The sequence below is a fragment of the Haemorhous mexicanus genome, chromosome 13, assembly GCF_027477595.1.
Source record: "Haemorhous mexicanus isolate bHaeMex1 chromosome 13, bHaeMex1.pri, whole genome shotgun sequence".
Taxonomy (NCBI): Eukaryota; Metazoa; Chordata; class Aves; order Passeriformes; family Fringillidae; genus Haemorhous; species Haemorhous mexicanus.
The window spans coordinates 22,456,346-22,479,976 of NC_082353.1; the positions used below are offsets into that span (position 1 = coordinate 22,456,346).

Genomic DNA, 23,631 nt, shown 5'->3' on the forward strand with positions numbered 1-23,631 from the left:
AACTAAACTACTAGGAGACTGAGGTACAAAGAGTATGTAAGTGTTGTGTATCTTTAAATGGTAATGGGATAAATCATCTCCTTTTGAGCTGCTGCATTCACATCTTAGTAGTCAGCAGGTATAAAGGCAAAAGCTCTTCACTCAAACAGTGCTATAGGCTGAAGCCCTCCCTCCGTCCTCACACAATATTTAGTCCTTTGACTCAAAAGTGTAAAGTTTGTCTCAATGTGTATTTCTTTATCATTTCATGGCTCAGTTGACTGTGTTGGTCTATAAATCCCACATCCAAACTTCAACACTTTCTCTAGCTTTCTAGCTTTTTCCATGGTCAAGGGCTTTTAAACCTTGTGTCAGGTGCAGTCCTACCATAAACAGCTGTAATGTGTGGAAGGCGCCAGGTCTTATACTTGCTGGCTGCTGTTACTGTGTCTTCCTGAGTGAGCAGAGAGGATTTTTTTTTTCCCCCCCAAGGACATGTAACTTCAGTGAGAGCTGTAGCTGTGTGCAAATACCAAACCTTTGAGGGAAAGGCTGGTTTCCTGGCAGCATTTGTGTTCAAACTGGGAAACCTAATACAACACCCCAGCGATGGACCGGAGGCTTCTCTTTTGCTAGTCATTCAAATGCACTTGCATCAAGATGGTCTGTTCTTTATAGCAAGGCTAGGAAATCTTAGTAACGGGCAAAAGTTCCTGCCAGATCCCGCTCTTCAGTGACAGACGAAGCCATGTCATGCTATTCCCTGTGCACTGGAGTGCAGACATTGGCAATACTCCATATAATTGCACAACACGATATTTTTATTTGGGTTCAGTAGGGTAGTCATTAGTAGCATTTCTACATAGTCTGGAATGAGAACAGCACAGCTGAACAGCCCAGGTAAGCATCTCCTTACCATTTTCCTGCCAGCAGAGGGCGCTTTCTACTCAAAAAGGGCAAAGCTCCTGTTTTGGCAAGTGTCATTTTAGCACATAAACTATTAAATTGTATAGAGAAAGCATCTAACATCCAGTGTCTCCATGACCTATGCACACTGCATGAGAAGAGACTTAAAAAAATCTATTTCTTCTTCCCTCCCCCTTCATCTCAATTGAAAATTGCTACTGCTTCATTTACCTGGTGGTGTTTGATTAGCAGACATCGTTTACTGTAAATCAGCTTACTACACAAGTGGAACTTCTGAATACAGCCAAAACTTCATTTGTAGCCAAGAACAGGATTAATTCCTCCATACTCAATCCTGAAGTGGAACACAGTCCAGCTGAAGAGTCCAGACATCTAATTCTGGTTTTTCACTTTCTGAAGAGGTTGAGATTGCCTCCCTGGAAGCACTTATAAGTATATGCAGGGCTGCAGAAAGCATATTTTAATGAGTTCAGAAGAAATGGAATAGCTTTCTGTAATTGCTGGGCAGCCTCATGTAAGAGGCAATTCCTGCCAATTCCCTGTGAAACACCATTTCATCAGGCAAAAGCCAGCTACAAAGAAAAATTTGAGTGCAAACTCTCCAACTGTCCAAGAGCACCAGTCTCCAGTGCTTGATGCATCACTAGTCACAGTCTGAAGCAAAGGCCTTTACTACTTAAACTCCAAAACTGCAAGAGAAAGGTACAGTATTAGCTACATGTTGAAAGTAATTCCCTTTGCCAACCCACACCAGCATTTTCTGGCCAATATGAGCTAGCAGCTTGTTCAACTTTCTGCCAAAAGAAACTCAATGGGAGGAAAGCATATGAAACCCATAAATTACCGTATGCTGATTTGTTACTTTTCTGTCATAGTATTTATTAACACTTAGTGTAAGTCAAAATAATCAGAAGCCATCAATAAAAAATAGCTTTGTACTTCAAGTACCTCAGGATAATGCTACAAGCAACCCTCAAGATATTCCTACCTGCCCAAGGTTCCTCCAGCCTGGGTGTAGTATTTGTTATAATCCAAGCGTAGCAGCAGTTGAGCTAAGTCAGAGTTTATCTGATGATTGCGAACACTAGAGAGAATCTTGAAGAGAAGTGATGACTGACGACTGAATCCCTACAAATTTAAAGATGTCAGTTCTGGGCCTTCTCAGAAGAGAAGGAAAACAAGCATCTCATCTCTGTTTCTGCCTACCCAGTCCTTTAACAGCCTGAAGAAAAGAGAATCACAAGAGATGTGATGCTTGTGGTCCAGGGTAAGGTAAGGTGTGAGCCACAAGAACTCCTAGATATTAGTTATACAAAAGTAGGGGTAGAGGTACCAACCTCTGCCTCCTTTCTATTCCATTATCTGCCCCTGTTCCGCCTCTCTGTGCACACAGAATTTCCAACTCAGGAAAAGTTGATTAGGTAAAATAATTACAAGCACTTACATAGAACGTCTTGACTTACACTCACACTTGTTCTAGAGCTTTTAAAGCCAAGATAACTGCTTAGGCAAATGTTTGCATGTGAGGAGAACAGATCCACAGAAACATAGATTCACCTTCACCAAAATACTGAGTTGTGCAGCTCCCCGTTCATCTAAGGGACCCAGATTCTGACTGACCAGAGAACAAAAGCTATGACAAAGATCCAGAATTTCATTTAAGCAGTGGAAAACCTACACAGAATAAAAAGTACAAATTAATAGTTGAAACAGAGTTTGTACACAGAGAGAAAGCAGAAAAGTTGTAGCATTCATAACAAACATGTTGCTGATAGTATAATTTTTAGTCAGGGAGGAAGATACTGATGCAGCATTTTTTAAAATGTTTTCTGTGGAAAAAGGATTTAAATTTTATGCTGTATCTCCACTCTGCCTCTCCCACAACCTTTTGCTGACTTTTCTGGGAAAACAGCAATTGGCATGAACCATCCAGATAGCACAGGAGTTGCACACGGGCTTCTCTATCCAACCAGCAGGTCATCACTGCAGCTTTGGCATTAAGCAGGCAGGATAAAGACCAATAAGACCTGTGGTTCAAGGCTTTGGTTTCACTGTTGGCTAAACTAGGAATTTCCATTGTATCAGTTATCTGACTGGGTAATTACTATTCTGACACCTTTATTCTATAATAACCTCATAGATGAGCACAGAGACATGTTTCATTGAAACTAACCTTCTTTGCAAATGTTTTTGTGAGGCTGTTTATAAAAATACTTCTAACTTTTTTTTTTTGTTGTTTAATGAAATTAAAAAGACCATAAGTCCACTCAGGATATTCTCAACTATTTTTTTCTCTTAAGTAGAAAAGGGAATTTTTCCTAGTCTAACGCGTATCAGTATGAATCCCTCAAGGAATACAGTTCCCAGCACTATGCTTATTAATTCTTCTTTAATAATATAGCCTGTGATAAAAACATAGTGATAAAATACAAATTATTAAGGTTAACTGAACACTGAAATAAGCTTGACTTAGAATTGCCAGGAATACAGCGTTCACACTCACCAACTGTAAATTAGAAGATCTTAATTCAATTATCAGTTATAGTTTATACCTGTCTAACTCCTAGAATTGTAGTCTGCAGTCTGCAGGAGATTATCACTGATCTGATTTAAAAGATGCGATTTGTCATACCTGTTCAAAAAGGTGTGTTTCTTAGGGCACTTGGATAATTGGTAGAAAAAGGTGAAAACAAGACTTACTTACAGGTTTTAGAAGGATGAAAGACTGAGCCAACAAGTTACTTAGGAAATGATCATGAGCCAGTCGTATACTCTCAAAATCTCTTGTGGCATTTATCTGCTGCAGAAGCTGTGAGAACTGAGACTCCAGTACATCGACCTGATGAGTATGTGAAGATACCTCATTAGTGGTTTGAGGAACTGGGAGTGCTTCAGACCAGCCAGAAGTTTGGAATAAGAAACTTACTTTCCTTATTGCTACCCTTAGGTTAGAGGCTGAGGATCCCCTTCTCTCTGGCTGATAAATGAATTATGTACAAGAGTAGTACATAATGTGGGGGTATGAAGTTTGGAATAAGAAACTTGCCAGAAGTTTGGAATAAGAAACTTACTTTCCTTATTGCTACCCTTAGGTTAGAGGCTGAGGATCCCCTTCTCTCTGGCTGATGAATGAATTATGTACAAGAGTAGTACATAATGTGGGGGTATGAAGTTTGGAATAAGAAACTTGCCAGAAGTTTGGAATAAGAAACTTACTTTCCTTATTGCTACCCTTAGGTTAGAGGCTGAGGATCCCCTTCTCTCTGGCTGATGAATGAATTATGTACAAGAGTAGTACATAATGTGGGGGTATGAAGTTTGGAATAAGAAACTTGCCAGAAGTTTGGAATAAGAAACTTACTTTCCTTATTGCTACCCTTAGGTTAGAGGCTGAGGATCCCCTTCTCTCTGGCTGATGAATGAATTATGTACAAGAGTAGTACATAATGTGGGGGTATGCAACAATTTTTGATGCCTAAGTAATATCTAAGTAGAAAGGGAAATGATCTTTTTCTTTAACTATGGAAAGCTATATAGCTACCATGTAGACAAAGGTATTTAATTGTAGTAATTTCTGAATTTTATACTGGGAGATACTATTTGGAATCTTAGGTCAAAGGCTGCAGAGCAAGAGCTCAGCCAGATCACTGTGGAGAATTTAGAAATCCAGGCTCCCTCTCAATTCTCTAAAAACCAAACCAACCAATCAAAAAAGCCCAAAACTTAACTCAAAGAAGAGTTTACTTAAAGAGGCCACAGAAGGAACCAGGATGCTATCTTAATGATGGTCCTTCAGAGATGAGTGGTTTCTCACAAACATTTAGTAGCATTAGAGAGCTACTAAAGAACTCCATTACACTGATTCACAAGTCCAAAAACTTTGTAATTGTAGCAGTAGTCTGGGAACTTGGAGGAAGCTCTAGACTTGTGAAGGAAATCCTGATTTCCTTAAGGTACAAGGAATCAGAAACCTGACACGGGTATTCAGTGCTCCCTCCATATATTTCTGCCTATTTCTGATTAACTGACAGTTTATCTTTCTCTGTAATACTGACCTGCAGATAATACTGAAGATTGTCCACAAGGAAAGCCATGTGATCCCTCAGACGCCACTTGATGGCATCTGTTCTATTAGATTTCAGGTGTTTACGTTGCATCTGGAGAGCCCAGCAGTGCTGTAGCTCAGCCTGGACTCGTCGCACACTCAGCAGGTATTTAAACACAACGTTGTACCTACAATCAAAAAGTACAAAGTTGTTTAAGACTAAAATCTTCCTCTCTTACTGGAGTACTGGAGTTACTGGAGAATGTAACAATGCAAGACTGGAAAAAGAAACAGGAGGTGACTGCCAATAGGGCCAGTCAGGTCATGGCCCATATGCCCCATGGCACATCTTGCAGAGTAAGATTTCTGCTTGTATTGATTACTGACCTAAAAAAATGAAGTTAGTTTCAGTGTAAGGAGGGGAGCTGTCAATGAAAACACTGTTAAAGTAGTGCTGTTTGTAAATTGGTGCAGCTCTGTCAGCATCTTGCAGGTCTTACTGTCATTACAAGTACTTTCAATATGAGTAAGTGGAATGAACCATTTTAAGGTTCAGGGAGCAATAGCGCTACCTTTCTCTCCACAGAGAATTAAATCCCCCAACACACTAGTGAATGCCTCACATCAGGGAACATAGAGATGAATATAGAAAGATCATACCTAGTACTTACTTCTCGAGAACAGCAGGAGTAAAAAGAATGTGCAGTGGCCATTGAACTTTGTAAGAAAGGCCCAGAGCTGCCCATCCGGATGTGGGGGCTTCACGTGGAGATAATTCCCGGGAAGGCCCTTCACGAGTCTGAGAATTATCTAAAAACAAGTAAGGTGCTGAATTATGTTATCTTCTCAGTCAGTGCAAGAAGGAAAAGGGAAAGAACAGAATTAAGAAGAGCCAAAGTAGTCTAGGCCATCATATAGGGCAGTAAAGGGAACAAAATGAGTATTTCTTTAACTTGAGAGAAGGGTAAGTAATTGATTTAAAAATAAGGTCACCATCTCCCCTCTTAATTTACTTCTAAAGATGCAAATAGATACCTTTATGTTCCTTTCCATGATACTCAATGGTTAAGTGAAGAAGAGGAAGAAGGTTGTCATCATCTAACAGTACCTTATGAGCAGACTGCTGAAATGCAATGTTGACGTCTGACAACAAGAGAACATGTATTAGCACAAGATGATGCAGCTAATACTAATTTTGCACCCATTAATTATTTACTCTTGGTCCTAAAAGACAAAATTGATGCACTATTGACACTCTTTTCTTTTAATTCCAATTTCAAATACCTGCCATCACAAGGTTTCAGAGAGATTGTTTTCACTCACTCTCTGAGACATTCTAATTCACAAGTGCTGTAGTTTCAAAACTAGAGAGTTAAGATAAAACTCCTCCATACTGGACATGGCTTACCACTTCCCTGCTATACTACAATGAGGCCAGTTTGGTAAGCAAATAAGCAACACTCACCATGTTCAGTTACAGCTGTAGGTGGTGTCTTTAACATGTGCTGTGCGGTGTCAATGAAAGCCTGAAACAGCTCACCTCTTCCCAAAAGGTAAAAGTCTTTTATAATCTGTGGAGATAAATTTGTTGTACTTAACATACCAAAAACTGAGCAGAAATTTTAAGCATCCTAGCTGACAGCACCCATTTTTATCATTTGAATAAGTGCTGTTTCTAAACACACCTGGAGAGCTCTGAATTTCATTCACTGACCAAAAAGTCTATGCTGCGTTTGCTTCAAGATGTAAAGTACACATACCCCTCTAACTCTGTCTTTGGCCAAGTTCTATCAGCATATGCTCAATCTTGAGACTGGAAAGTGAAAACAGCTTTACTTAAATGAAGAAAGCCCAGAGTGTAAGGCAGTAAAGTATTTAACAGAAAGAAAGAAGGGAAGAAAGAGCTGCTTTAGCAAAAATAAACTAGCAGTTGCATTACCTTCAGTTGTCCTAGTAGATCTGATTCCTCCACCATCAGTTTCCAAAGATGCTGGTGAAGAAACAAAAATCAAATGAAACAATAGAAACCTCCCCTCAGGATTATCTCGGCCATTCAGACAGAAGAGTAGCTGCTATCTTAAAATACTTGTGATGCATACAAAAAGAGCACCTATACAAAATGCTATATAAAGTACAAGAGAACACAGTCAAGAGTCCTGTGTAGCAGCCCATGCTACCAGTTAAAATTCTTGATATATATTGGCAAAAAACTCTGCCTAAGAAACCTGAAGACCTGTGACAAAAAAATGCAAATTCCTATGAAACCAGTTCTACCCCAGCTTTGTTCTTGATTCTCTAACCTCCCCATTTTCTTAGGTTCTCCTCCCTGCCCCAAGTGAAAAAAAAGATTAAAAATTGCCAAAGCATGTGCACAGGAAGATGCCATCTATTATGCTGAAAACAAATTAAAAGTTCTGAAATAATTTCAAGTGAAATTAAAAAAAAACCCCAAAATTCCCTTCTTTCCCTCATGAAAGAGCATAGTGTTTGTTAATGTCCTTTTGTCACTAGAAGTTTGGTTTACACAAAGCTCTGAGACCAGTTAGAACAGCTGCACCATTGACATGTTTGTTCAATCACTGGCCCTGATAAGCCCTCTTCTTCCAAGTCCTTCACAAAACTTAAAAGCTTCTCAGCCTGCATAGTAGTTACCCTTCCTAGGATGCTCACCTCAGCAACAGTGCTCCGTATCCAGTCAACCACTGATTCAAAGTCCACCAAACTAAAAAGTGGTTGCTGCTTGAGTCGATGTAGCTCTGCTGCGAAAGTGTCCTCCTGGTTTTTTAGGATGGAGCCTGTGCAGCCATGAGAAGAATTTCAGAGAATAAAAAGGGATGTCATTTGGAGATGTGCAGACAAAACAGAGGAACAACACTGCCTCGGCAGTGCTGTGCTATCAGTAAAACCCCCAAATATTTTCTACATAAATGGTTGCCGCTAAAAGCTCTTTTTTGAGGACTGAGCTAGATCTTCAAACCCACAAACTTTTCTGCAACATTATCCAGCTGGTTTGGGTCTCCCCATACCCCTGCCCCTTTCAAATCTATCTTACTGCCTGAACTTGGGAACTTTGTGGGTTTTTAACCAACTGAACCAGAAAACCAATTTTTTTTTCCCCTTGCTTCTGCTACTGCAAGAAAACAGTCCACCTGAATTGGTCCTTTGTTCTCTGTAATGTGACTCAAGTAATTTAAGTACTTTTGCATAGGCATGCTCAAGGTAGAGCCACCACAGCAGTCCTCCCCCATTGGCGTAGGAATATATTTCCCAAATCACCCTCAATGTAAACTTTTCAAGGTCTCAAAGTGAACCATCAGCTAGAAATTTCTCTCCCTTGCCATCTTTTAAGGCTCCATATAATTTGTCTTTCATAGCAACTTTGGAACCACCTTGCAAGTGAATCTCTCATGTTTGTGGATGCAAGTTAATCCCATGACACCATTCTGTAACATATACACTCAGAGCAAGATGTGTCTATTTGCTGCCTTTAGGGAGAGGGATGCAAACTGAAAAGAAAACAAGGCCTTTTCAATTGCTTTATTCAGAGCAAATCACATGGCGTCTTGCTGCTGGAAACTTGGAGACTATGTTTGGAAAGCGTTATCTACTCAACCTGTTCTTACACCTCTCCCTTGGAATCAATCAGAAACAGAACACTGGGACTACTGCTCTGTCCTGGCACAACTATCCATATAGTCTGAAGAATAACGGCCAATAGTCAGTGACTGTTGAGGAATTTGTTAATGTGGCATTTTGGAAACTACGTGTCAGTCACTCATAACTGAGCAAAGGTTGCAAGAAAGATGTTCCTTACCTTTTCTGGTCAGGTTAACATTCTGATTCTCAAACATCTGAACAGATTCTCCCACAAAGAGGATCTTCTCAGCAACCCGTACAGGAATGTATGAAGGCAGCATTTCTACTCTCAAAGAAAACTGCTTTAGAGATGGAGCTAACATGTTCTCCTCCTCAATCAAGCGCTGCCAGAGACACCAGGGAAAAGAAATCAAGTGCAAAAACAGTGTCAGAAAACCAGATAGAAAAGGTGTATAAAGGGCTGTGTGTGTGAGGGGGCATTTAAGAGCACTGGAAGTAAGCAGAAAGGTAGCAGAACTGATTTGTATCATTTAAGTAAGCCAGTAATCTTCATCATACTTCTGGTAAGCTATCAGATCTCCCTGGAGATATTGCTTCCATCAGAGTGCAGCAGAAGTGGGGAAAAAATGCTAAAACTTTGTGGAACAGCAACAAATTGACTGTATTAAAGGGTTATGTTACATAACAAAAAGGAATGTTATTGCAAATGCATTACATCAGTCTTTTGCTGACATAAAAATGTTAACTAGCATTACCAAAAATAATCCTCCCCTACACCCATTCCTATGTTTCAACACTGTTAGAACACTTGTGATACAGGCCAAATATAAACACCTCCATTAGTGAGCAATTAGGATAAAGATACAAAGGCTTGCTAGCAAAGATAAGGCAATTTTCTCAGTTCCCGTGAAAGCTGTTTTAGAACAATACAGTAAGTTATTCATTTTTTTCTGAATGTTAATAAGGAACTCCAGGTATGGAGGCAAGATCTTCCTTCAGGAAAGCAATATTAACAATCTCATCTGGCTTTCTTGTTACTGGAGAATTAGTTTCAGTCCATAATTCAGTAAAAATCACCCACAGTTTTGAGAATGTTTGCCATCTACAAATTCTTCATTTCAATAGGAGAATTCAGTAAAAATTTGTATACTGATGTTGACAGGTTGGCAATTCTTAAGATTCTAGCGACACTTTTAGATGAGGCAATACCCAAGTATTTTATCAATCTATTCCACTAAAACTCAAGAGTTTTTATTTTACTCTTCGACTGAAGAACTGCCAACACTGTTAGTTGATAATACTGAAGAAAGAAGTTGCTTAGTCTACAATTTCCACCATGGACCTAGAATACTCAACAATTTTCACTTTCTTTATCCAACAGAGTGAAATAACAGATTTTTCCACTAACTGCCTTTTAAGCGTTTTCCCTGTTTTTCTATGGGTGTGGTCCGTTTTAATCAGAGACTGTTGGCACAGGGCACTCAATTAGTATGCAACACAGAGTTTCTGTGTAGTCATAGCAAAGCTGCATGCACCACACTAACTCCATAAATGCCCATGAAATATTTTCTCACCATTAACTAGAGGATAAATTTAGAGTTGAACTTGCTCCACAGTATTCTCTATTTAGACACTATTCAAATGCTCAGCGTGGAAGACTGCTCCATTGAGAAAGGTGCTTTGCAAAAGGGCACTTGAATGGTATAGCATCGACAGGAAGCGTTACCACATTTCACCAGTTTGCTGGCAGGTTGCTCCCTTGCTTAGCAGTTCTTTGACTCTCACATAACACATTTTCTACCAGCAATGTCAGTAGCATTAACCTGTTACGTAACATTTGCACAACTAATGGTTGTGCGAGAAAGGCACCTGACCCAGCTGCCCATAGAAAGTGTGCAAATCAAATCAACAGCCAAGCTCCCCACAGCCTATTCCTTGCAACTGCTCACACTACCACCAATGCCTATGCTAAACAGATCACAGTGTTGACCATAAGGAATGAGGAACCAGTCAGTCAAGAGCAGTGGGCATGCAGCAGTTCCCATTACTTGACATCAGCATCTACAAAGATTTCATCCACAGGGCTTTCTGCCATGGGGTTATCCAGCTGTGCCAAACAATAGGTTCTGTCCCATAGGCCTAGCAGCAACCTATTACAATATTATTTCAATTTACCATCCTAGAAGGTTTCAGTATATGTCTAGTCTAGCATAGTTTGCACCAAAGTAGAGTACAATATGCATCTTCTTTAGTTCTCTAAGAACCAAAGATGCCAAGTTATGACTCGTAGATCTTACCAGGTCCTGCAGTTCTCGTAGCTGTTTTCCTGTAAGCCCCCCAATTCCTAAGTCATCGTCATCTTCTTCAGGTTGGCTAGGGACATTTCCAGAAGAGGGACCTTGTTTGATAAAGAACTCTTCATGTTGGTCTAGTAGCAATCCATGCAGCATCCAGGCAGAGAGCTGCTTATACATGACTCCATGACACACAGCCAGAATCCTGAGGTCAAGTGAAACAGTCAGTCAGGCCTTTGCACACAATAATCAAAACCTCATTGTATGCTGTTCCAGAAAGTCCAGTTGGTCAGCCAGGCAGTGTGGCAAGTACTAAATGCCTAACGTGGTGTATCTTTTTTTTTTTTTAAACAAAGAAAGGTGGACAAAACTAGAAGGTGCAAAACTAAGCTAACATATCCTCTGAACATGTGGCTTCTCTATGGAAATCTGCTAGTATACCAGAGGTATAAGTCTGCAATGGTTGCTGTTTCTACTCAAAAGGACATTTTAAGTAGTTTGACTTTCTCCACAAGGACATACAAACATCACAGCACTCATACAGTCACATTTATCATTTTGAAGGATCAAAGATGTGATAGGCAAAACAAAGAAGAAAAACCTGGGTCTGAAGTTTTCTAAGCCCTTAACCTAAAGCATGGAGAAAGCCTTAATTCTCACCACAAGCCTGCTTTAGATAAATGATGAGGATGGTGACAGTTTTTCCCTGCATGCTACTCCTACTTTTATACCATGCAAGGCTGTTTTGCATGTACTGTTTCAACAAGTAAGAAACAGTTAGTTTGACACTAACTCCAGAAGAATAAAGTAATAGTTACTGGATCTACATACTTCTCAAGAGCACTGCGAACAGGAGGCAACCCCCCACAGCTATGTTTGTGGACTGTCTCCAATATCTGGCACCCATGAATCTGCAGAAAGAAAAGGTTAGACTAGGTCTGTTATTTAGATATGTATTGACCTTTTTATACATTTAAACATTACACTTTCAGCTACAAAAAAATGCCTTCACAAACTGAACAAGTCTTACAGAAAGAAAGGTGTAACATGCTGCATGTAGTGATTAAAAAGGCCTTCTATGTGTGGCTCCATGCTCAAGTTTCTCTCAATACTTTCCTTTAAAAAAATGTAAGCATCTCTGGATTCTTAAAACATTAGCCTCTGCCTTTTTTATTTCAGGCAACAGCCAGAAAAAAACAGATTCAGATAAGAAAAATTCCAACCACTAGCATCCTGTCCTATAAAATTCAAGACATCAAAGACTATGGGATAAGGGAAAATTCAAATACAGTGTAAATGAATTTGTAAAATAGCCTCAATACTTACAGTAGAACAAGTAATAGGGCACCCATTACTACATTATTTTCTAGTATTAGAAATCTGGGATGGGGGCAGAAATTACTTTATCAGTTAAAGAGAAAATCTGTTAAGAGAGACTAGCTGCAATTTTACTGTACCTTCTGAGTTTTGATCTGTTCCACCATGACCATCACAGAGGGGAAGAGTAACTGAAACTGCAGAACAAGAAGTGAAATATTGATTTAGGTTGTTATGTAAAGAAGAGAGAAAAAAACTGTACTTGAGTTACTGTGGGAAGCAGCTGAACACAATAATTTAATATAACTATTATCTGTGTTTCCTCACAAATGAGAAACGTGACATGCAAATCTCCAGGATGTCTTCCCTTCACTGGACCAAGATGCACAAAGTTACTATATGCCAGCAGTAGTTCAGGCTAAACACAGTCAGTGAGGAATGTGTGAGGGTCAAGGTGGAGGACCTTAGTTTTGTGTTGAAGTGCAGCTGATCCTCTGAGCACGATTAAGGGACTACAGATGTAGAGGCATTAGATAGAAATGGCATGACATGATGGAATAAGCTTCATTTATCCCACCCACTTTCTTATTAGACTCAAAGAGGGATAAGAGCAAGCAAAGAACACTACCTCCTTAATAACTTGACATACCTGGTCCAAGGAGTAATTAACATGTGAGATGGAAAGATGTGGGTCAGCCAGAAACTATAAAGATAAAGCAATTAATGAAGATTAATTATCACAACCACAGGATGGTGATGCTACCCAAGGTATGACAGCTACTAGTCTAGCAGAGATTAATCAAAACCTCTAAAACTGAAAACAGAAGCCACAACAGTCTGGGACAGCACTGGGCTCTGACAAAGATGCAGCCCTTACTGAACTCAAGGAAGAGGGGACAACACTTAATAGGATGAAACGTAATTTACAATGGCATCTCACAGGAATAATTTGCAAGGCATCCCTAATGTGGAAAGGAAAATACCTTGTTTCATCTTAGAAACTACTACTCATATATTAATTGCAGAAATGACAAGTTTTCACAATCTGTCAGCTGCACTACAGCCTCTTCTGTATCTCTCTCCTTTACCTCTTGTTCTAAGTCAAGTAGTGCCTGTCGATAAGGCTGCAGCACTGAATCAAGACCTGTGCAGAAGGCTCTCAAATAAATGCCATGCAATCCACTCTGGTTTTGCTGAGATGGATGGTGATCCTGAAACCAAACAATAAAATCTGCATCAGCATCCTCTGCAAGTCTGAAGAGTAACATAGTATCTGTGCAGTATCATAGCAGTAGTCAGTGCTCAGAACATGCTGAAATGCACCTTAGCTCACCACAAAGTGATCAGAAAAACAAAACAACCTTGTCACAATAAGAGTTACTTGAGAAGACTTATATTTAGCTCTTTTGTGGACCTATGAAAGTGCTGGGAGCAACTGGTACCAGTGCTTTCCACTTAGGTGTGCCTCTTGGATCTCAAGGGTCTTCAGAAATCATAAGGAGATAGTCATGAGCATCCCGCTCAACTGACAAACCCTGGCCAGTCTGCTGTGGTCAGAAATTATTACAAGACTTCCCCAAGAATAAGATTTTACATTTGATTCATTCTTCATTGCTCTCTACCCTCCCTTATAAGCATGGCAGAGAGCTGTCTGCAGCTCTGCTCGGCGCGAGCGCGGGTATGGGCCACGGGCCACTCCTGTATCCTGGGCAGCTTGGCCTTACTGGCACCTGCCACGCTCTCCCGGGGAAATACCTCGGCCCGGCGGCCCTACCTGCTGCTGTACGTGTCCCGTGTACTGCTCCACGAATTCGGCGAAGCGAATGTAGTCGGTGCCGAGGCGGCAGAGCCGGTTCAAGACGCTGGTCTCGCTGGGGTGCAGAAACGGCAGCTCCTGAGACACCTGGAAGGGGAAACAGCCGTGACGGACGGACGGACGGGCCGCGCAGGGTGGGGGGCAGGGACCAGGCGGGGCGGGGGCCGGGGTAGGCTTTGCCGGGGATGGGCTTTGCCCAGGGCCGTGCCACACCTGGAGGCCGCCGCGCTTGCTCCAGGTGAAGGCCGCCCCTGGGTACCCGCTGAGGGCCAGCAGCAGCTCGTGGATCATCCTGCCGCGCGGGGCCGCGCGGGCTGCCGGGAGCAACGCGGGGGCCGCTGGGAACGGCGGGCGGGGGGCGCAGAGGAGGCGGGGGGGTCGGTAGGGCTGCAGCGGCGGGGGGCGGCACGGCGGAGCGCGGCGTGAGGGGTGCCGCGAGGGGGGGTGCCGCGAGGGGGGGTGCCGCGGGGAGAGGTGTCGTGGCGTGAGGGGTGCCGCGGGGAGGGGTGTCGTGGCGTGAGGGGTGACCCGGGGAGGGGTGCCGCGGGAAGGGGTGCCGCGGGGAGGGGTGTCGTGGCGTGAGGGGTGCCGCGAGGGGGGGTGCCGCGGGGAGGGGTGTCGTGGCGTGAGGGGTGACCCGGGGAGGGGTGCCGCGGGAAGGGGTGCCGCGGGGAGGGGTGTCGTGGCGTGAGGGGTGCCGTGGCCCCGCTCACGGCCTGATCGCTCCAGAGGCACGTTGGCTTTGGCTCGCGGCAGGAGGACGGTGCAATAACGTGAGTGGCTGTGGTGGCAAGTGCCTGTTCGAGAGGTCCCAGTCCAGGACAACAGAAAATGCGCAGCCTTCCATGAGGACTTGGTTTCGGTGTGCCTCACTAGGTTTCTTTATCGGTTTCGCAGGTTATCTGTCTGTGTTTTATCAGTGACAGTTTTACCTTTCAATCTTTATTATGTATTGCTGTGCTTCACTTCCTGTCGTATTCCGGGTACTCTTTTAATCAAAACTGTCTAGTTTGAAAACTATGAAGTTATTTAATAAAGTGGGTTTTAGCAGCCTCTTTTTCATTCCCCCCCCCCCCCCCATTTTTGACAGTGTTTTTCTCTATGTGCATTTTTACACATCATTTAGAAGAAATGATTGTTTAGTCTTAAGGGTCATCTAATTTGTATTTGGTTCAGCTTGCCACAATAAGGTCTGAAATGTAGGAAGAATATGGGCATGTACTATCTGTAGCTATACAGCTTTATGTGTAAATTTGGAGCCCCAACATTATTGTTTATCATGTATGAGTATAATAAAACAATCATCATTCTGTTGATAAATCTTCTAGCCTAGCATCATAATAAAGACTGAGGAGTTGGGCTAGACATTTGTTATGCATCCTTGACATAAATATCACAGTATACATTTGGTCTGGAAACACCTGCAAAAGAACAGATAACAATAGTTTATTTAAAAGATTTTGGTGCTCATTTTCTCTGGGAAGCCTAGTGATTAGTCATTAAGGTGAAAAACATAAAAGATTTTTTTTACAGAATTGGTTGCTCAAATTTTGAAATGAGGGAAAAATAGGTATCTATAATATTTACAGGGCCATCTGACTAGTGCTCATTCAATATTAAGGGGAAAAAAGTACAAGGAACAGGAAAGACAATAAATTAGACACATAAATACACAACTCCTAATAAAAACATTTTGCAGAGTCAATAACAAACACCAGAAATCTTAAATCTGGGGAGCTGTTATAGGTACCATTGAATATGACCTTGAAGAGGTTCAGAAAGGTTCTTTGATGATATGTAGTAATTGTGTTTTATTTTTCTTATCAGAATAAGATGTTTTTGAGGGAGGATTGTGGCACAAAATGAATTCTGTATTCTGCAGTCTACCTATAAACGTTATTTTAAATGTCTTCTCATTGCATGACTTCCAAGTGGCCACATGTGAAGTAATGCAAATGTTAATAAATAGAACCTTAACGGTATTATAAAACCTTTTGTTTTGTAATTTATGTCTGGTATTCCCCAATGTAGTTATTTCTCTAACCACTGAATTATGTCTTCCTTTAATCAATTAGGTCCTCTAAGACTGTTGAGTCCAACCAAGGATTGAACACCACCTTGTCAACTAGACCAAGGCACTAAGTGCCATGTCCAATCTTTCCTCTAACACTTCCAGGGATGATGTCTCTACCATGTTCCTTGGCAGCCCATTCCAATCTCTAATCACGCTTCCTGCGAAGAAATTCTTCATAATGTCCAACCTAAACCCGCTCTGGCACAGCTTTAGACTGTGTCTTGTCCTATTGCTTGTTTCCTAAGTTTATATAGTAAGTAAATGTACTTTTTGATGGGCTTACGGAATCATTGAGTTTGGAAGTGACCTCTAGAAGTCTCTAGTCCCATCTTGTTTCCTCAATACCAGGTGAACTTGAGCGGGTTTGTCCAGGACTATGCCTAGTTAGGTTTGAACTATCTCCAAGGGCAGAGACTCCACAACTTCTCTAGGTAACTTGTTCCAGTGTTGGATCACCTTCAGAATACAAATATCTTTTATTTTGTTGAAATGGGACTTTTTATGATTTTCAGTCCATTGTCCACTGATTCTTGGCATGTTCTCTTGTGCTCTCCTCATAGGTCAGATGCTCCAAACGCTTAATCAATTTCACTGTACTGTACTGTTCCATTATGTCTATATCTTCCTTGTAGTGGGGAAGCTGAAACTGAATCCACAGCTGGGAAGATGAGAATGATTGATTGACTCCTTTACCTGCTGGTCATGCTTTTCCTAGCAGAGACTATTGGTCTTCCAAATTACTTAATATGGGCTTAGGTAGTAAATGTATGCCCTGGCACCGAAATTCATGGGACTAATTAAAATGGGTACATGGTGGCTGGCTCTGATCCTTGAACAAGAAATAGGCAAAGCAACAGTAATTTATACTGAGGGGAAGAAAATTGTCAGGGCGTGATTCTCCTGTGGCAGTGCTGCTGGATATTGCTATTGTTTTGGGGCACCCTGCTTCCACTTGTGACTGACATTTCAGGTGAGTTACCACGGTTTGGTCAGTAGAGATGTTTAGATGGAAAGGCATGGCTGCTTCCAGCAAATCCAGGTTTTGCTACTGTGAAGGGCAATGCAGCTGGGGAACCTGGCAGACAGGAGGGCTTAGGCAAAGCAGCATGTGGGAGGCAGCCGTGCCGTGGAGGCTGAGCTGATGAGGCTGCACTGCACACAGTGGGGCGCATATGGGCTGGCGCACATGGCTGGGCTGGGAGGGCAAGATGTGGGTCGTGACCAGGTTGACCTGGGTTGTCCCGCATATGCTGGCGGAGTTTAGGTGAAAGCTTAGCTGGGTGTTAGGAATGAGGCTAACAGGAAGATTCAGGGCCAGGGCGCTGGCACTGTGAGAGGGAGGGACCCCGGGGAGAGACAAGGCAGCCAAGCCGGGTCCTTCAGGTTTGCGGGATGGGCCGAGCTATACCGGGGGCTGGGTACAGCCGGAGGGGGACTGCGCAACTCGTCGTTTCTCTCCAGCGGCGGCCGAAGGTGGCGGGGGCGCCTAGGGTGCGGCCGGGGCGGGGAGAGGGAGAGAGAGAGCGGAGGGGCGACTCCTCCCCCGCCACACCCAGTGTGGCAGGAAGAGGAACAGCCGCGCCCAGCTCCCGCTAGCCCGGGCCCAGCGCAGCGCCATGGCGGCGGAGGACGTGGACGGGCTGGCCGTGTCCCGGCCCCACTATGGCTGTGAGTACCGGGACCCCGGGGGTCTGGGAATCCGCGTGGCCGCCAAGCGACACCCAGCCCGAGCTGTCCGTGCCTTCCGGCGTCCAGCGCTGGGAGGGGAGGCTGCGTTACCGCAGGCATGGGGGGAGCCGTGGGGTTCGGGCTCCGGGACTGCCCCGCGGGCGCGGTGCGCCCCGCCGGCTCTCCTCGCGGGCCCCGGCGAGTTGCGCCTCCCGCGAGATGGGCGCTGTGCTGCGCGGGAGCTCGTCGAAGCTCGACGGTCCTCCTGTGTGCTGGAGAGGAGCGCTGGGAGAAGGCAGTGGATGTGCAGCGACGGAGCGTCCTGCGGCTGTGCCGCCGTCGTCTGCCGGGGGCGAGCCGCGCGCCTCGCCCAAGATGTCCGCCGCGGGCGGGGCGGGGGCGGCCCTGCCTTCCGCCTTCCCGCCGATTTTGGCGACCACACCCCAGTTGCCGGGCGAAACCCCGCTCCCATCGTACGCCTTCACTGCCTCGTCGTGCGCTTCCTGTGGGGGGGGGGGGGGGGGGGGTCTTGGCGTCCGACGCGTGGGCTCGCCTGTGCTACGGTACTGCGTCAAAAATTATCAACGGCGGAGGAAAACGTGGTGCTGTAGAGGGGCGATGTTGTAGGCGGCAGTCCGTCCGACCTGGTCTTCTAACACTTCCAGGGATGGGGTCGCCGCAGCTTCTCTGAGCAGCCCGTGCCAATGCCTCACTTTCTTCTTGGTTCACGAATTTCTCCCTATCGTCTGGTCTAAATCTCTCCACTTCTAGTTTAAATCTGTTCCCCCTTGTCCCATCAGTATCGCCCTCTTCCTTTTATAAGCCCCCTTTTAAGTACTGAAAGGCCACAGTGTAGTATCCCTGGAGCCTTCTCTTCCCCAGGCTGAGCAACCCCTGCTGTCTCAGCCTGCCGCTGTGGGAGAGCTGTTCCAGCCCCCGCAGCATCTTTGTTGCCCTCCTGTGGACGTGCTCTAGCAGGTTCTGTGCTGAGGACGCCAGACCTGGATGCAGTGTTCCTGCTGGGGTCTTACAAGTGCACTGCAGATTGTTGAAGTTATTTTAGGTATAAGCTAACCTTTGCCTAAAAACAGTATGAAACATTTCCTATTTGTCAAATTGGTTCATAAAACCTAAAATCTGTGGGTTTTTCTTCTTTTTTTTGATGTGAGATATAAGTATGGGAAGAGAAGACTTTTTCACTGAGGCTTTGAATACACAGAATCTAGAAGATTTAGGCATATTACCCCTATGTAGGTCTTTAGTGTGATCTGAAGATGGCATGCAGGTTGGGAATCTGAATGATTCCCTTCCATATAGGGAGTGTGAGTAGCATTTCCACCTTGTTTTAGAGGTGGGCTATAAAGTTATAGAAGGGATTATATGATGTGAATATGTATTCGTGTCCTTCCTTAATCTTTTGCTATCAAAATTGGAGGATAGGTGAGGGGACAAGTGGTCACTGATGTGCTTTTGAGGAAGACAAAGGCAAAGCTAGAAGAAAATAAAAAAATAAGGGATTGTTTCTAAGAAATTGTGAGAGGGATGGAGTCAATTTGAGAAATCAGGAAGAAGGAATCTAGCAAATTTATGTGACAAGGATAAGGAAATGGAGAGTTTTCTCTTGCTAGATAAGAACAAGTCATCAGATCCTTAGTTTTCTGAATTAAAAAAAACTAACTGTGATGAGTTTCTTGGGGAGAGATTGTATCTGATTTTTGATGTGCCTGTTCCATTACATTCAATCTTCAAGCATCTGAGGGCTATGTTTTGTTTGTTTTCAGCCGTCTTGGATAATGAGAGGTTAACAGCAGAGGAAATGGATGAAAGGCGACGCCAGAATGTAGCCTATGAGTACCTTTGTCATCTGGAGGAAGCAAAGAGGTAAGAATAATTGATTTTGAAACTGCTGGTGCTTTAAAAGAAGATGTGACCTTTGGTACAGGGAATAATTTGGATGCATCTTACCTCTTGTCTTGGTTTCTTAGTGGCTATATAGTTCCACTAGAAAAAACAACCAATCAAAAAAATCAAAGAAACTCCCTTCATCTCCAAAAAAAATCAACTGACCTCTGATGTGTGTTTCTAAAGTTCTCAAAGACTTAATGACAAGGACTCTGTAGCTGTTCTGCTATTCCTAGCACCGGATGGGTTCTCCTGATGCTGTGATGACTTTTTACCTTTTCTTTCTATAAACCGCTTATATATTCTCAATACCCTCAACATGCATACTCGTAATTCTTTAAGTTTAATATCTTAGCATAGTCCTGGTATTCTGTTAAGCCAAAAGATCAAACATCCTGAAGGCCTTGCACTTGCAGGCCAAAAACCCTTATGGTATCTTAAAAAACCAAGACTCCCTCTAAAACATGTCCTGTAAACTAAAATTAAGTCCATCTGGGGGAAAATTCTTGAAGATAAGAAAATGTCACACTGTTCATTTAAACCTCTCAGTGGAGCATAATTTTTAAATATACTAATTTACAAAGTCCATAAAATTGTATATGTGATTTACAGTGTGCGTACATTTTGGTGTATTCCACTTTGGTGAATTAGTGCACCATAAAAATCCATATTAGTTACTGAGATAAAAAGCCCTTTATCCCTTAATCCTGTCTAACTCTTAATTCTAAACCCGAGAAAAGGCATCACGTCTCGTTGTCTGACTTGTATATGTCTGGTGCAATATTGCCTCCCGGCTTAGCTGTGCATATGAAAAACAGTTATTCTCTTCCTCTTAACCAAAACCTTTTACAAATTTAAATTGTAGCAGTGTATATTCCTTGCACACTGAGAACTCAATTTTTGCATATTTCTCCATGCATCCATCTATTTAATAGATCTGCAGTACTTTTCCCTGGGTTGCTCGGGCTTCTTTCCAGGCACTCAGTGTCTTTCTGGAAGTTCACTGCCAAAAGAGGGAGAACTTTTCCAACAGGGCCTTAGTGGGCATACTTACAAAGAGCGCAATGATTATTTTGTATAGTCCAACAGATTTGATAGTATCATATATTGAATTATTGCATGGTATCTGCTTTTTCATGATGTTATGGTATAGTAGAGTTTTGCTGAGTTGTCACCTTGAAGTTGTGCTGCTGACATTTGTTTCTCATCTTTTATTTATATGGTCTATCGTGTTTTCCCGAGTGTTACCCTTCACTCAATCCTGCTGAATTAGATTTTTCCTGATTTTTGTTTAAAATATTGAAATAACTCTTATCTTTATTCTTGTCTTCCAGCCTGTGTGTAATCTCCATATTTAATAAGCATATAAACATACTGTGTGTCTTAATTCAGACAATTTATTGAAAGTATGATCAGAACAGAGTAGGTGCTGTGAAGTAAAAAGGACTGGTATTAAAAATGAATGCATGAAGTCCTATTGTTGCTATTTAAAAAAATATTTTGCAAACATTAAATCCTATATGCTGTATGTGAAGAATAGGAATGCAACATACATAAATGCATGTTCGACATAGCCAAGAGCATGTTTTGCCATGGCTCAGTGAACACTTAAGTCTCCATTTGTCCTTCAAAAGATGATATGGGTTAAGAGCCAGAAAATTTTCCCTGGCTGGGTGATGAATTTTGTATAAATCTGTGTCATTCTTCCTTAGCAAGGCAGGCATGTTCAGCTGTAGTGACTTTATCGAGGAGGAAGTACTGAGTTTGTACAAGCTCACTGCTGGCAGAATATAAAGGATTTAATTCCAGGACTTTAATTTTACCAAGAATTTATAGTATATTTTAGAAGGGATGGGGAGCAAGCAGTTTATGCTGTAGTCCTTTAGTTGCTTTATGAGAGTTATCACTGCTGTAAGTCACAAAGACTGCTTAGTTACTCGTAGATTATAATTTTTCTTCCATACAGACTTGAATGAAATTTGAAGTAGTAAGCAAGATCTGACTGTGTTTCAAAATAACTCCTTCCCTTTGAATCCAAAGTCTAGCAGCAAACGCGGGGCAAACAGGGAGAGATGAGTTGCACTGTAGTAACTGTCCAAACTTGAAGGAGCCCCAGATCCTTCACTTGTGGGCTTTTCCTGTTATCAGCCTTGGAGTAAATGCTGGAGGAGATGCTGATTCTCACTTGAATTCCATGCTCAGGTCTGCAAAAAAAAAACCAAAACAAGAAAACACCTCAGGCAAAAATACATTTTACAGTAACAGCTTTAATGTTTTCGTCTAGTTCTTGCTTAATCATGGGTACTTACTCTTTAAATAAATCAGCTTTGACTCCAAAGTTCTTAGTGATCTTGTCTTTGCTTCTGAGTGTTGTCTTGATGTTGATGAGGTTGAGCAGCTGGGCATTTGATTTTTGCCACACCTTGTCAGAAAAAAAGAAGTTTTCACTCCTGTCTCAGGGTGAGCATTGAGATGTTTCAAATAATGCCTAGTGGTAGCCAGTATGTTTTGTAAAGAATGAAGAAACAGGTGTGCTGCTCAAAATGCAAGTGGTGGCGTACAGCCTTCCTTGTATCTACCTTGGCAGTTGGAGCACTTGTTTTTCAAGTGGAACGTCTGCTTGGAGAGCCTCAACCCTTATCCAGCCCGTAACTCATGTTTGCTTGGTGGCATACAGGCTATTAATGTATATGTGAGTGGGAGTTCCTGATTCCTATAGAGAAGGCCATACCACTTAACATAAGAGTTAAAGATTAAATCACTTAACATAAGAGTTAAAGATAAATCTGCTCCAGGAGGGGAGCAGACTTCTGAGTTTAATAATTAAGATATACAAGGGAGAGCAAAGGCTTGAGTTCACTGTCTACTTCCAGGAGTTTTTTTCCTTCCTGAGAAGTTATTTTGTAAATTGCCCTTCGAGTTCTATTCATTGCTACTACTACAGTCTAGAAGAGGGCTCTTGGCTGCTTTGTTGGTAAGGAGTTTATTTAGCAGAAGCAATTAAACAAGAACTGTAAGAGATCAGTGTGTTTGAAATTAATGCCCCTGATCTGAGATTTTCTAAATTTGACTTCTTTGCTAGTAGTGTAACTGAGGCATAGCATCTGAATTAGATACTCTGGCCTTTTTCTTGTACTATTGATTACAGTCCCTCTGAGCTGTGAGAGGGCTAATAATCTTTCTTCATGGTGAGAGAATGTCAAATTGGAAATTATATCTCTAAGGAGAAGAGGAGGACCTGAGAGCAAAGGAAGGTAGCTGTTGTACTCTGTGTCACACTCAGAAGCTGAAAAGGTGAATGTTGTAAAGGTGATGGTAGCCAAGGCAGGGTGGGAGGCAGCTGAAGATCAGCCGTTGCTGACTCCTCTCCTCTTCCCTGTAATCATGTTATATTATTACAGTATAGTATTGCATTCAAACACTGCAGTTTGTATTTATTTTTTCTTCTACAACATAAAGACAAGTAAAATCATGTGGTTAACAACATGCTGATTAGCGTTGTATTAGCATTGTTAGAGGCTTGCTAGCCCTTTAACCAAGCAACAGATATGGAATCTAGAAGCAAAGTGGGTTTTTTTAAATGTTAGAAGATGGTAAGATAATAATTGGCTAGCACCTAATTTCGTACTGAAATAAAGAATTTAGGAAAGTTTGAATTTCTGATCTGTCTGATGTGATGGCCCATGTGCAGTGTAGCTTTGGGTACTTCTGTACTCTATTTATGGCAATTTATAGCTGTTTGCAAGACCTGTCTGCTAATGAGCATACATCAGAAGCATGATTAGAGGAATAATTTGTACTTATTTAATGGTATTCCAGCATGTTGTTTGATTGGTCTTTTTCAACTATCACTGTTTTTCTGTTGTTATTTAGTAGTTTTGTATTTCAGTTAATAATGTGCAACAGTCTTGTGAAACAGGAATTAATTCTTGCTAGTTAGAGAAAGGGAAGCAGAGTATAACGAGGTTGCTCAAGATTGTGAAAGACTGAAATGAAATTTGGAGTTAAAATG

At 42.3% G+C, this 23,631-nt stretch overlaps 2 protein-coding genes across 4 annotated transcripts in view; one reads left to right on the top strand and one right to left on the bottom strand.

Annotated features, from left to right (window-relative positions):
- Positions 1-779: 779 nt before the first annotated feature.
- On the bottom strand, positions 780-14,319 carry TUBGCP4 (tubulin gamma complex component 4). Of its 2 annotated transcripts, XM_059858885.1 has the most exons (18): positions 14,189-14,319; positions 13,934-14,062; positions 13,248-13,370; positions 12,809-12,862; positions 12,300-12,356; positions 11,674-11,753; positions 10,846-11,047; positions 8,766-8,931; positions 7,622-7,746; positions 6,891-6,941; positions 6,417-6,522; positions 5,987-6,094; positions 5,623-5,761; positions 4,962-5,139; positions 3,611-3,745; positions 2,464-2,580; positions 1,895-2,034; positions 780-1,595 (listed from the first exon to the last, which is right to left on the bottom strand). In XM_059858885.1, the coding sequence occupies exons 1-18, from the start codon at positions 14,264-14,266 to the stop codon at positions 1,583-1,585; spliced, it is 2,001 nt and encodes a 666-aa protein (XP_059714868.1). In that variant the 5' UTR covers positions 14,267-14,319; the 3' UTR covers positions 780-1,582. The 2 variants fall into 2 exon arrangements, with proteins under 2 accessions (XP_059714868.1, XP_059714869.1); XM_059858886.1 differs by lacking the exon at positions 2,464-2,580.
- Positions 14,320-17,565: 3,246 nt separating this feature from the next.
- IQGAP1 (IQ motif containing GTPase activating protein 1) overlaps positions 17,566-23,631 on the top strand; it is a 53,837-nt gene continuing 47,771 nt past the window's right edge. Inside the window, exons 1-2 of one of the 2 annotated variants that reach the window (XM_059858887.1) lie at positions 17,566-17,717; positions 19,499-19,598. In XM_059858887.1, coding sequence (XP_059714870.1) covers positions 17,666-17,717; positions 19,499-19,598 — 152 coding nt within the window. In that variant the 5' untranslated portion in view covers positions 17,566-17,665. Of the gene's footprint in view, positions 17,718-19,498; positions 19,599-23,631 lie in introns of those variants that run through there. The other variant, XM_059858888.1, reaches the window with a different exon arrangement.